Source organism: Vidua macroura, chromosome 1 (genome assembly GCF_024509145.1).
Source record: "Vidua macroura isolate BioBank_ID:100142 chromosome 1, ASM2450914v1, whole genome shotgun sequence".
NCBI lineage: Eukaryota > Metazoa > Chordata > Aves > Passeriformes > Viduidae > Vidua > Vidua macroura.
The window spans coordinates 40,705,523-40,720,578 of record NC_071571.1 but is presented as its reverse complement, the minus strand read 5'-3'; the positions used below and the strand labels follow the sequence as shown (position 1 = coordinate 40,720,578).

Below are 15,056 nucleotides of genomic sequence, written 5' to 3'. Positions count from 1 at the left end.
AATACATTCAATTACCTTATCGTAATACCTCTCCTAGTACTGCAGAAAAATGCTTTGCTCAATATTGTCAAATAAAACTCAAACACATATATACACAAAACCTGGGATTGGTAAAGTGCTTAAGTTTTTCTTTTAGAAAGGGAGTCTTTCTGCAAGGATTGGAGATTCTTTGGCTTCCACAAGTCTCGTAACTCATTATGTACACACATCTAAGACTTTTTGTGGTCTGCTATTAAATCCAAATATTAGAATACAGGACTGATGTTAACTGTGAATTTGCTCAACATGTTTCATCTTCCTACAAAGAATACAGCAACAGCTTTACTCCACTGAGACAGAAAGTTCCCCCAGGGTCTGCAGAGAGGTGAAGCACTGCAGCAGCAGGAATTGGGTGACCAGTCAGAATTATGCTCCCTGCCTTGTGAGAGAACTGAAGAACTTGCCTCCAAAGACCTGAGGGGTGTGGAAAGGGGGTTACAAATTGGGATGAGAGACTTGTGCAACTAAACAGATATATAGTCTATCCACGTTGCTGTACAGCTAACTCTCACCAAAAGTTACACTACTGTGAAGTCAAAATATTTGAACAAAAATATGAATAACAAACAATCCTAAGCTACAGACCTTCATTTTAATATTACTCCTCTTCTATAAATCAATATATTGATGATTATGTGGAGCACACATTTAAATTTTGATTAATGGCACTGTCAAGTGGATCTATACCTGAGAAACTCAAAGAAGGTAGAAATGTAACTAAAGTGATCTGTCTATAGTGGAATTCAGCATGGTGTTTTCTCCTGGTATATCACTAATATTTAGGTAAAAAGCATCAAAACTCTTCTGTGAGGTAAACAAAAATCAGCTGCACTAGACCTAATGAATGTTGGTTAGAAACATATTGCAGCTTTAAGTAGTTATAAATTGATAAAATGACAATTTACTGGGGGCAGAGGGGGAAAGAGCTGACTGGTCAAATCATAAAGCAGATTCAGATTTAGTAGAGACTCTCTAAGACAGTTGTGCTTCACCCTTTTCCATTACGTTGAAATGCATTACTGAGGCACTGTATCCTCATCCTTGATATGAAGCTGCACAGGACGTTTTTGATGGATAAGCATGTAAGGGAATGGTCACGTGTTGATCCTGGCAATTCAAAGTACACAGGAATGCGGTTATTTTGCAGTCCCTGAAGCACAGCTTCAGAAGCAACACTTCAGAACTTGTTACTCTCTTACAATCAAAGCAATTAGATAACACATCACCCATTCTTCCTTTTCCACGAAATCAAATGGTGTTCCTTAAAGAAACAGAATCTTTATGGCAGAGGGCTCTTGTCACAGGGAGCAGCCGGCTGCTATTACATGACCCAAGACTTCAATGTGGCTGGACAAGCAGAGCAAGGCTGCAATGGAAGCACTTTTAGCCAGATATAACCAAGTATCCACTTACTGTTGGTTGCATAACATATGGCGGATGAGGCATCCATGAAGTACTCTGGACCTGCATATCAAATACTTTTAATTAGCATAGAAAAGTTTAAAACTTAAAGATTTACTTGAAAATATTTTCTCTATTACAACTAAGGTGCTAATTTTGACAAAAGAGTTAAGTCTTATAACTCAACACAAAATTAATTTACGCTTCATAAAGTTATTGACAAAGGAGAAAGCTTTCAAATTTCAGTTGATAATGTTTTCCACCAAAGTCAGAAGTCTGAGTGATTGCAGCACTTCTATGAATCACAACATTTTATCTCGTAAAGAAGCCTTCAATATTCTATGTGTCCTATTTTTTCATTTGCATTGTTTGCTTTCATCCATCAATGTAATCATGAACATGTCATCCAACCGACAGTGCAGGAGACATAAAATGTTCAAAGTTTATTTTCAAAAGTATCTGTATGAACTTTTAAAGGCATAACATTTTCAGAGATCCCAGAATGACTTATTCTGTTTCCAGGAAGAACTGCAGATCTAATTCAGAGCTTTTGAAAAGTATTCTAATCGAAATCTTTCACAGCAAAGCTGGCTTAAGAAGTCTGTCCCTCCAGGATCATTCTTAGCTTGAACATCCTGGGGTCTGCTCCCACCAGAACTCCATATGCATCACCAAAGACTTTCTTTGTTGTTCTGCCTTGTGACTATCATGTAATATATTTCAAGGATATAATAATTTTACTAAGAATTAGACACATTATAGAGTTTTTGCGTATTTGTTGTGGCATCTCTGAGCCACAGCTACCTTTTGTGCTATGTGTGAATGGCCCACATGCTATCATAACTCAGTCTCAGCCCCAAGAATTTTGTATTTTAGTTTCCTTTTGCATCAGCCTGGACAACCCAACACAGAAGTACACAAAAGATGTAGCTGTGCTAGAGCCACCAGAGGACACCTCACTTGCTGTCCCAGAGATAGGTGTGTGTCACCTCAGACTGAGCAGGACCAGGAATAACAAGGAGAAAGCTACAAAGTCCCACTTCTCCAGATGCCCTGTGATTTTGTTAATGAAGAAAGTGTTGCAAATTAATTGTATAACAGTGTGCTCCAACATTTGCATATGTTTATCAAAGTCTATTTTTTGTTGAAAAGCAAGTTCAGCAAAACATCTTTAGAACCAAAACCAGCACACCCACATGTGAACACACCTCTACTACAACACTTTCTGCTGTGAATCCCCATGAGCTGAAACACACTAGAGCTGCCACAGCTTGCTGCTGCTCATTGGTCCCACTCTTGCACCACTGCAGCTCCTTCACAGTGCCAGGGTAAATGTCTTTGGGCTTACAGTGCAAACTATCTAAGCAAAATTATATAGGTTAAAAAAAAATAAAAATGAATGGTTTTGGTGCAAATGCATGAAAACACAAATTGACGCAATGGTTCAAACCAGAGTGGGAAAAGGGGAGCAACTGTGAACTGTGGAGCAGTGATGAAAGTAAGTGGCTGAGTGGCCTGAACTCAGTGGCCTGAATGGGAAGTAGTATGGCTCTTAAGCCAGCTTTGCTACCAAGAAAATTGTGTGTGAGCTGCACTCAATGCAGCATATGTCTCTGGCATTGACTCTTCTTTGGCACTGCCATTAGTGAAATTTACTGAATTTACCTCATCAAAACAACTTTTGTTTGGCAAATGCTACATAGCCATCTCAAATAAAATAACACAAAGAGAATTACAAGAATCATCTATCTTTGAAGATCAAGTTTAAAGTAGAGTAACTGCCCAGAATTACCTGTAAGCAGTACCATACCACCTGCAACCCCCCAGCCACAACCAACCAACCAACCCTAACATTAAGAACAGACCACCATGCAGCTTTCAAAGTTTGAGTAGCTTATTTCAGGTAAGACTCAGGGCTGGAAAAGCACTGATGGCACATGAGAGAAATAACTAAAATTGGAAAATGTATAGTCAATGACCAGATTCTGTGAAGTAATAAGTTCCCAGACGATGGCTAATAATAAAAATGTACAATCTGGTTTTGACTTCCATCTCAGAAAGACAATAATTTCCCAGTGGAGATCTGAAAGGGATATGCTGAAAAGAGAAATTCTGAATAACATGGCATGTAGCAGACTAAAGAATGATTTGAGGACACTTATCCTCAAGTAATTTGCTTTGTCAGGGATTATTGGATAAAAATGAGTACTTTTAAAGGATGTAGTTACTGGAAAAAATATAGCTGGGGTCAAAACATCAAAGTATAATGCAGTCAACATAAATTATTAAAAAAAAACACTTACATTTTTTTGGCTAATGAAGGGGAGCCAAAATGAGGGAACAGATTGGAAATTAAGCAAAATGTTGTTTATCAGAGAAGCTGATTAAAATTAAGAATTACAGTGGCTTTCATTACTGCTGTAAAGAATGCAGGAAACACTTAAAACTCTCCCCAATGATACCTGAATATTCCTAGAAAGCCCTTTGTTTCAAGTGTGACTCAAGAGTACAAGCACTCACAATTTTCTGTGGTATACACTCTGCCTTCATCCACATCCAAAACATCATTAACTGGGAAACACAGTAGACAAGTGCATATCTGACGTACCTGATATGTAGAGACAGGGGAAGCAGCAATGAATGGCGTGATTGATGTCTGTGGAATCATGCGGTTTGTTGGAATACTGTACGGTGAGGAATAAAATCTGCAAACAAAGAACAAAGGCAAGAGTTTTTTGAACCTTTTGACTACTTAGGCTCTGACTAAATAATTCACTGCCTCCTGGGCAAAGAGAGAAAGAGTCTACCCAGGTAATTATGTCCATCTATTTCCAAAAGCACAATAAAAAAGATGTGATGGCTCCATTGAGCAGATCTTGAAAATGGAAAGGAGGAGGAATATTTACACAAAGCATATTTTTTTTTCACTTCAACTAGCACAAATATAGAACTTCACAATACAAGAAGCAATTATCTGAGATGCAAAGACAGCTGATTTTCCAGGGCGCTAGCTAGTGAAAGGAAATTTCTTACATGATATCGAAAACAACATTACTGATTTCATTTTTACACAGGGTACTGTTTTCTTTTCATATCCTAGTGCTTCAGTGCTGAGAATAACACATTCTATATACATGCCTGAATTATTTTATTAAGAGGTGGCTACAAAAACTCTGGCTGAAATTTTCGTATTCATCTATGCAGAGAGCAAAACCCCCTTTTTCTGCTGAAATGTATCAGGAATTATGAGGCTAAATGCCCCAGGCAGCACTGAAAAGCTCAGATTTAGTCGGTTTTATTTCCACTGTTGCATGCTATGAACAGAATCTGCACCATCTCTTGCTTGATGGTAATGTTATATTCTTTCTCTTTCCCCATGGGTTAATGATTATTGATAAAATTATCACTTGGAAAATATCATCACTATTGCTGGATTGTGTTAGTACTTAATATGTGTATGCATTTGACCTTTTTGCAATTTTAACTGTTAGCCAGAACAATAAAATTGCTTAAAAAAAGAATGTTTGTGGTTTTACTGTTGTCTAAATGCCTGTATTTTGGACTCAGAGAGGAACACTCAGGTGCAGTGCTCTTTTGTACAATTTAAAACTCGTGTAGATCTTTCTCACATAGGATGCACCAGTAAGTAACAGAAGATTCTGCACAGTGAAGTGAATTGCATTCCCTCTCTTTTCATATTTTTTCCCCCTCCCTACTCTGAGGCAATCAACAGTAGCTTTCCATGAGAGCTATGCAACAACAACAAAAAAGTCATTACTGGTGTTTAAACAAGTACTCTATTTCCTGATCGCCCTGGCATCACAGATTTAGTACTAATCAGTCTAGTTCAGACTGGATGCATTCATTCTGGATGCAGGCTCAAATAACTACCGACATCAACCAATAGCCTTGGAAAAACAGGCTGCTCTCTTTGAACGTTGGGTGGAAACATTCAAAGTTAGGAGGGGAGAGGGAGACAGAGAAGCAATCATTTGTTCTTTCTATTCCAAATCAGATTTTAAAATGCCAAAAGCAGCAGGTGGCATCTGAGTGATTTTTTGTTTAATAGAAATCTAATGCTATTTTAGGACCATTTATCAACCCTCACAATGCTCACACAGAGACTATTTTAAAACAGTCCAATTGCCCAATTTTATATATATCCTATTATGAGAACTTAGAGGCAATTGTATCCCCATGCTTATACCAAATATTACATTCACACAACATCAAGGGAGAAGGGATTTTTATACCACTAGGGAGATTAATCTATGGCACTAGCATGTTGCATATTATCTAACCCCTTTACAGGGGTTTTCTCCCAGATTAATGTTAACCAGAAATCTCTTGGCTATGCTCTTGCTAAGTGGGTCAATTAATAAATGTTCTGTGGAGCAAATGAAAATACTCGATGGCAGACTGACAGAATTTAGTCTATGGGTAAAATGTGTAAAGTATAGAAATATATATAAATCTTTTAAACTAAAAGATAATATAAAACTAGAACTCTTTTGAGAAAACCACACATTTTTGTTTATTCTTTTCTCATTCTGTTCATAAACCTGGCATTGATGCTGGGCTCATACCCTTAATGATGCATGAACCACTCGGACAAAGACAAGTACAGGGAAGAAACAACTTTCCATTTGGAAATAGTGCTGACTCTTTGGAATAAACTCTCCAGTAAATCCCAGCAAATACTAACAAATTTACAGAAAATGTGTGCTAAGCCAAGAAGTTGACTGACAGCTTGCCATTTCAGTCTCAGCTTAGAGATGCATTTATCTGAATAGTACACAAGCCTGTAGAATATATACTATGGTAATGTGGAAAATACAGCCCTTCCCACACCACTGCCAATACCGTTTATCTGTTGCCATTTGGAAGGCTCTCAAATAAGCATCAAATAAAATATACCACAGGACATTCAGCTGTATTGGGAAAATTAGTGCACAAGGGCATCAAGGAAGAGAAATGAAGAAACTCTGATGCTGTAAATGACAATGCAGGAAAGTCCAGTTCATATATATTTAAATTTTAATAATAACAAAAAAAAAAAAAAAAAAAAAAGTGTTACAATCTCAGCCACTGCAACAGGCTGCAAAGAAATTATTTTGCAGTCAGGAAATCCTTACATCAAGAGACAAAGCCTTGTCTTCTTTCCTCAGTGCCACTTGTGGCCAGAAGGATCTAATAGTAAAAATAGTGGATGTCTCTGCCATATGTGAAGAACAGTAGTGTGGTGAGGATAGAGGTGTCCTTGCTGGGGATGGACTCAAGCATAGCCACCCTGAGGTATGGGATGCTCAACCTACCAAACTGCTGGAGTAATTTGCTCCCAGGGCAGGACTCGCTGACAAAGAGGGCTCAACACACCCTCACCCATGGGACACTGAGGCATCTCCCTAAATTCCCTTTACATATAAACGGGCTAATATCCTCATATGCAACTGGCACAAGTGGCATGCTAGGAATCTAATAAGAGACATGGGGAACAAAAACACAAGGGTGGCCTGGTCTGGCACAAACCCTACAGCAAAACAAGATTTGCAGCTGAGGACCTTCCTATAGTCAGCCTCAGGCTTTGCCTTATTTTTTTTCTTTAGGCTTAGGGAGAAGTGCAATGAGGTGGGAGATGTATGTTTTAAGTTCATTCAAGGGAATACAGGACTCTCAGTCATCAGAATATCTACATCAGAAAGAGGAGTGTAAAGAGATATGAAAGGCTTTGATTTGGCTTAGATATATTAAATTATGCCTCCAAGTTTCCTGGCATTAAAATGCGCACAGTGTATATAGTACCGTGCACGAGGTATTGTGAGAGCTGTAGGCTTTGTGGTGTGGTTGACCCAGGAGCACTAAGGAGAACTTTCCAGAAGGCTCAGCTGCATTTTCTGCAGATGCAGTTTGCATCCTTACATTGATCTGTGCAGTCCCTGCTCCTCAGCTGCAATTGCAATGCTAGGAGCACAAGCATGCAGGTGGCAAGGGCAAGGCAAAATGGACCTCACCCTTGTATTAAAAATAGACTTTTTCAGCATGCCTAGATTCCATAAGCAAAGGGAAACTCATCACTAGTAGGCAAAAAGATGCTCTTGGAAGTTCCTGAAGGGATGTTTATAAGGGACTCAAAAGAACACATTTTTAAGTGACATTTAAAAGAAGCAAATTTCCAGTACCTCATCAGGCACACAGAGGCAGCGCTTTAACAACAGTTTCTGTTGCTTAACAGACAAAGCACATCCTCCCCTACTACACCAACCCTCCCTTTGCATTTGGGGACTGCATTATCTGCAGTGTCTGGTCACTATTTCCCTGCCAAAAAGTGGGGAAAAAAAATCCATATGGTTCCCATTCTATTGGGGAATGTGCAAGCTTCCAGACAGAATCTGCACAAGAGCAAGATTCTATTTGCACTGCAATAAACACCATTTGCTCATGCCTCGTGCCTGCGGGCAGTACTGAAAAAGTTAGATTCATAAATAGTATCCTGGGGCTCACATAATGTAAGAGTATTACCAAGCATTATCAAGGCAGCAATTTTCTGTTGCAACAAGGCACACAGTCAGATGTTGGAGTTGGAAAAGACCTATCTGAATATTGAGCCCATTGGCCAGCAAATGCACAAAATTGTCCCCCAGATATGAGGTACTAAACTGATACAGCACATCACAATCTTAGTCAAATGGCCAGGAGGACTCCAGCCTCAGGAACATTTTAAATGAGCTTCCTTACAGTGCAAGTACAAGAGCCCTATCCTGCTCCTTGTATGAGTGCATAAAACTACTAAAACAATGTTAATGCCACAAATTAAAAAATCAATAGCATTTTACAACAGGCACACTACTCCCCAAAATAAAACCCGAGTACCTTTGTAAACACAGTTCAAAAAAGGCTGATTATAAAACAAGAAAAAAAGGCAAAGTGGTTGCCAAGTGAAAAGTTCTTATCTAATGAAGTGTGTGCTTACCATATCTTCAGTACCTCATACTGCAATGCTATGGTACACTATGGACTGGATTCTCCACTGCATTATACCAGTTTTACGCTGATGTAACTCCACTGGATGCTTAAACAGAGCTACACGGGCATAAAAACAATATAATGAAATGGAGAATAGAGCTTTACAATGTAATAGACTCAGAAGAAAATCATCTATTTCTTAGCAGAGAAAAAAATCATAGTAATTTTTAGTGAAAGCCTCTCTCACACTGTTTTATTTCTGCTATAGATTTTCAAGGCAAATATGCAGTTATATGGTAATAAAAGTGATAGTATGACACCATGAACAATAAGAAACTACCTTTTCATTTGGAAACAAGAGTCCATATTCTTCCCTGAGGTTTGGTTATGGCCCAACTCAAAACCTAATATAATCTATGCCTCTTAAGGAACTGTGAATTTTAAATACCACCCCATGACACCTGCTGCAGAGACATGTTTCTCTAGTAGGCTTCCATCCTCCACATAATCCTGTGTGGACTTAGCAACTTAGATGCATCCAAATGCATCAACCCTATAAAGAACTCTAGTAAACGTCAGCATATGCAGTTAAGCTTTCTTTTTAAATTTTGTTGGTAGTTCATAACTCTTCTGAATCATCACCTTGACTTGGTATCTTTACATTTCTCATCCCCAGACTCAGTTCACTAAGTTCTGCACTGGTGACCCCAGATGAATGCTACAAGGAAAAGGCCTTTGTTTTACAGGTCTTTGGGTAACATTGTTCCATGCAAACCTTAGTGGCTTGGTCCACGTTACAACTAAAGTATTCTGCAGCCTTTTAAGCACAGTATGGGTGTGCCACACTGCCCTTCCTGTAAGGAAGATGCCCCTTTGCTGGGTTAACCTGGGTCATTTCACAGAGCTTAAGAGCCTTTGAGCCTTTTTCCCCATGGCCACACAGCGATGCCTGTGTCTTGTGTCAGCAAGCAACAGACCAAATTTACACAGTTCACAAGCAAAGCATCAAGGTGCTCCCAAACAAAACTCCTGAGCTAGATTTTCACTGTACTTGCAAGTAAAGAGGCTTATGAAAACCAGAAAAAACTTAAAACTACAGGACATCTAGAGATTGCTATGTGAATGTCTGGGGAGATAAAAAGATCCTGCTGGACCAAAAGGGTCCTGGTGATCCTCATGATACCGCACACAATCAAGATCTCACCACAAGAGCATTTTGAATGATGGTTTAGTCCTGATAAAACTGAAAATATTTTGACACTTCAGAAAAAAGACATATGTCAAAGTAGTAATTAATTGTCACTCTTAGAGAGATATCTGGTACTCTAATTTAATTTATTTCTTGCCTTAAAAATAAAAGAATATTTCTAAAACTGCAGAACTGTAATTCTCCACAGGGTACAATTTCTTTACCCAGTGATCAGTGACAGTATGCTCAAGCAATTGAGTGACCAAACCACCTGAGCAGCCTGAACACCATGGGCGTTCTTTGATATAAACAATGTCTGATTCTGAGATAGCTTTCATAAGTTCAGAAGAATTTTTCTTGAATTAAAATTGTATTAGTCTCAATGGATCATCCAAACTATGGTTTCCAAAACACTCACACATCTGACATGCAGGAATTTATATGAAAAAAAAAAGCCAGTTGTCCACATGAAACAGTGGCGGATTATGAAGCAGTGATGTTTTTATCTATCGATTATAATGTTTTACCAGCTGAAAAGTATGACAATAGAGAAGAATGACTCATTTGGAGGTCAGAACAGGGAAATAGAAGCAGAGAATTCTGAACTCACAATTACGAACAAGCTCTCTATTCTTCTGAGTTTGGCCTCTTCCTCCACAACACAGAAATATCACAAGTCCTACAAAATTACTGCTTGTGAAGGAAAAATAAGCAAAATAGTGTAACTATTACTATTGGGTTTTTTTAAACTACTGGGAATGTCAGGGTTTTTTTCTTAATGCTTCAACTAGCAGTACCCTAACAAATATTTAACAAATAAACCCATTCATATCTATGTCAATAAATTCTCCCCTTCAGCTGGAGAACACAGGTGGGAGTACACATGAAATTTGATAATCATATCATACATCTCTCTGATCAGAGCGTGACTGTCAGAGAGTTCAGGGCTGAACTTCCTGCCTCTTTTCAAATGGTTGTTAACCTAGCTGAAAGAGAGCTAAATTTCAAGGATATGTTTTTCTAGTTTATTAAATAATTGGAAATATAACCATGCAGGTAAATAATATGATGATGTAATTTCACTGCTCAGTTTGAGAAAAAAATTGCAATTCCTCATGCCAGCAAATGGCAGCTGAGAAATAAAGAGTGTTGCTCAGAATTTTACCCTTAAATCCCATCTGCTTACACACTAATTTAAGGCTTTCTCCCTATCTGACATTTGTATTCAGACAATGCCATGGAAGGCAGCCAGCCTGCAGAAAGAACCCCAGAAAAAGTAACAGCTCTATTCAAAATACGTTGGAATCTTCAGTGATTATTTTAACAAAAGCCAAGTCAGTAAAGGGAAACTTTACTGGTTTCCACTTCATGACAGAGAGAGATTAAAAAGACGTCCACTAACATTTGCCAAATATAGATGGAAATTATTAGGAAAAACAACTTCCCATTCAAATGGATATTGCAAACAAGAAGGCATAAAATGAAAAGGAAAACTAAAGGAGAACTTGATAATATAGCATTATATGCTCAGACAAAATATGACTGAATGGATTTGCTTTTCAGAAAGTTTCACTACAGAAAGAGAAAACAGAAGATGACATTCAAAATAATTTAAAAAAAGACATAAGAAAACATGCATTTCTTACCCATTCTGTATAGCAGCTGTTGGATCGTAAGTCAAAGCCATGCCAGCCTGCACATAGTTAGGGAAGAAAAACAGATTTTTACTATTACTGAAGGAAAAGAGGAAAAAAAAAATACATGAAACATATTCAAAGCCAATATGAATAAAAACTGTATGCAACTTAAATAGAAATCTAAATTCTCAAGGGAAGCTCAGATGGCCAAAAGCAGCATGGACAGATTGGGTACCTCCCCAGCCTGAGAGATCACTGAGAAACAGATCTGTTCAGTCTTTTGGTTGCCATCTTTCCATAACATTTAGGGCAAATGGTCTTTTTGTTGCACCAGTATCAATTAATAACTCCACTGAAATTAATGTCTTTACAGCTGATTACTCACTATAAGAAGAGAGGCTCAAATCCTGCTATGGACTGTGAGATGGGTAGTTGGCAAATATTCCAAAGCCAACTTCATGAGAGCTTCACAGGAAGGAGTCTCACCTTTCCTAAAAAGGTCACACCTTGTATGACCCCTGCCTACTGTTTCCCTGGGGTGTAACTCGTACTTAAGAGTTAATACATTACCATGAGACAAGAAACAAAAAATTGGATGTGAAGCAGAAAAGCTGGAGCTTTCAAATAAGGCTTTTAAAATACTTCAGAGGTCTGGACAGCAAAAGAATTTGCTAATGTGTTATACAGAGCTTTTCAACTGCCATTTACTACCAAGCAGACCATGACCTGTGCAAAAGGATATGGCAGTGTCAAAACATTGTCCAGCTAACAACTATCATCACTGCCACTGTTAGCAGACATATCCACAGGTACCACAGGAAAGGCAGTGAGAGAGCAGGGCTGCAGACAGAATTAAGCACTCTACCTTATCCTCCAAGATAGCAGCCAGGGTCATGCAGGAAAGACCTTTCTTCCCCTCAGCATTTACTTAAAGACATGGAACTGACAATCTCTCCTCCCACATACTGCATTTGCTTTGACTTTTTCCTTTCCTTATTGATTTTTATCCCTCCCTTTGTGAAATGCTTTCCAATGTAAGATACCAAGAGATGAGAAGAAGTTATCCTTTGTGCAGGGTAAGAAGCACAGCAGAGAGAAATTCTATTGCTCAAGGTGCTGCTCTCCCTGTGGGAGCAGCTAAAAAATACCATGGCACTATCCCACCCCAAGATACTGTATTCCTCTTCATTTTTCATACATATCCTATGCTTGTTGCCTGAGACAGGCAGCATTTTCTTCAAGGACAGATGCTTTACCAACCACGTGGCATAGTCTGTGCTCCTGCTGGGAGCTTTTCATGCCCCTAAAGCCATCTACCAAAGTACTTCTGAATAATGGCATCTGCCCCCTTCCAGATGGCTGCGCAGACAGGTCAGGAAAGTGTCTGGGCTTGGCTGGTTCCCAGGCAGGCAGGTGAGCAGCCAGGGTAAATGCACTGGTGACGAGCAGGCAGACAGCAGGCAGCACTCCTGGAAGAGCTGGATTTGCCCGGCAGCTGCAAACTGGTCTAAGAGGAGGTGGTTCAAATTTCCAGAGGCCAAAAATAATTTCTGATGTGAAAGGCCAAGTTTCATGCTACATTATGCTGCCAAAAAAAGGTTCATATCCTTATTAAATTTGTATATTTCTCTCATTATTCTTTTAAGCAGATGCTAGGGCAAATGTTTTGCTTTATGAAAATGCCACTGTTTTAATAAAATATGTAGTCCCTCCCAGGCAAAGGACAATTCAGGAGACAAGTCCAAGTACATGTGGCTATTTTTGAAGAAAGTATTGATTTTATACAATGAAAAATAAAATGGCTATTTCTGCAAGATTTAAATGTCAGAAAACTGAATTTAGGGAGACCCAAACCACTAACAATTTTGATGTAAAAAATAAATTAGCTTAGAAAATAATAATCCCTTACTTAACTTGGTTTTATACTCTTATGTCTTATGCATGCTTAGCACATTTTACTGTTTAGTAAGGTTGCATTAATTACTAATGGGGATGTAGAAATTTCCAAACAAAAGAGAAAAGAAAACTTTTTGGCTGCAATATATTTTTGAAGAAACATACTGTCTTGTTTTCCTTTCTCTTTTCAACACATATTGCTCTCTTTTTCTATTTCTGCACCAGTGAAGACAACTTAAATATTACATACAAGCCCTAGAGGGACAGAAAAATTAAATATAACAATTTTTTTAAATACTCTTTAAAATAACTTAAGATGTTCCCTTTAAATTGAGATGTTTACATTTTACCTCTCATCACACATCTACTCAGACTAACAAAAAAAAGAAATTGTAATTTTTTGGGAAAGGACATATCCAAGCTTTCCAAATTAAAAGGTTTCTAGATCTAGTTGTCCTTAGAGCTGCTGGATCAGGGCTCACTACATCCTGCAGCCTGCATTAGTGACTGGGGGATAAAATGGCAACAAGGTAGGTGGGTCTGGGAGGAAAAATGAAAATGAACTACTGATCTTATCTTAGTTTCTTTGACATAAATAAGAATGAAGGTGCAGGAATGAAAACCTACAGCAGCTCTTTCACTTGCTGTCCACGTGACACCTGCAAACACATTTGTGCCGCTTTCATTTACTTTTCTCACAGATGTTTGAGTGCATGGTCATGGCATGGACACTCAGCTCACCCTTCAACCCCATCACACCCAGACCTGTTTTGTGTGGGTCCATGCAGACAAACTGCACAAACTCAGTTCTCAATATTGGTATTAAGAATAGGGGACACAGCTGTGATCCTCAAGAGTACAATATATGATAGGCTAGACACTCATCTCCTCTTTATCCATGTCCCATATCCATACTGCATGGAGACAGATTACCAGAATCTGCTCAAGTACTTCAGCAGTGACCACTATAAATATCACCATCACATTTAGCAGTAAATGAAAAGTCTCACATTAGACAAATAGGACACAGTGTGTGGCAATATGTGCATATGGTAACCACCTACGGCTGGCCCAGTAATATTGCTAATATCCCCCGTTGCTGCATAGCCTTAAACAGCTGCTATTTCAAATAGCTGCTAACACAGGACTATTTACTTCTTTCCTATCAAGTTGTATAATTTCTCCCCACAAAATTATGCTGGCTGGAAGCCCAGGAGTGGCAACTCTTAGCCTGGACCGGTCAAAAATTTATGGTCTGAAGCATCCTCATTCATCAGGAATAAAAACTGATGAGCAATAATAACTTACTGGAAAATTGTCTGAACTTTCCTCCATAGCAGACAAACAGGAATTCCAAAAATACCAAATGCAGAATATTAGGGTTGGCCTCAGATTTCTGTGTGAGAGTGGTCTAGCTCATTCTGTTAAAATCAGAATTTAATATAGCCATCAAGCACTGGCTGATGCCTCTATAGCAGCCCTCTGCTGTGCTGAGACTGTTTTCTTCTGGGCCTTTTCACCCACTGGTTTGCTCGTGTCTCAGTAGAAGGAGAGAGTCTTACTCTTTCTTCTCATAATGACACTTCCTGATAAAATGGCATCTTGAGGGAGAGGCATTGATGATGGAATGTTACTTTAGGGAAGTATTTGTCAGATAAATATTCTATTAAGCAACAACTAAACCACATAATTTTCATGCCACTCAGCCAGATAATGGCCCTAGACTCAGCTACTGAATGAAAACACACTAATAGAAATAAAGGTCATTCTTAATGACTACTGGTCTGTTCAGAAAGTCAGGTGGCACAGAAATTAACACAGCTTGTTAAAAATATTGATTAAAAAAAATATTACTTAAACCATATGAGTTTACTTATTTCTTATTTTTAACAAAATGCCTGAACTTAAAGGACATGAGGAAAGAATGAAAG

The 15,056-nt window shown here is 38.5% G+C and overlaps 1 protein-coding gene across 2 annotated transcripts in view; it reads right to left on the bottom strand.

The window, feature by feature from the left end:
• The window catches only part of RBMS3 (RNA binding motif single stranded interacting protein 3), a 699,061-nt gene that overhangs the window by 62,026 nt on the left and 621,979 nt on the right, over positions 1 to 15,056 (bottom strand). For both annotated transcript variants that reach the window (XM_053978348.1, XM_053978357.1), the window contains 3 exons: positions 11,239 to 11,285; positions 4,049 to 4,145; positions 1,453 to 1,503 (listed from right to left, as the gene is read on the bottom strand). In XM_053978348.1, coding sequence (XP_053834323.1) covers positions 1,453 to 1,503; positions 4,049 to 4,145; positions 11,239 to 11,285 — 195 coding nt within the window. The remainder of the gene's footprint in view (positions 1 to 1,452; positions 1,504 to 4,048; positions 4,146 to 11,238; positions 11,286 to 15,056) is intronic.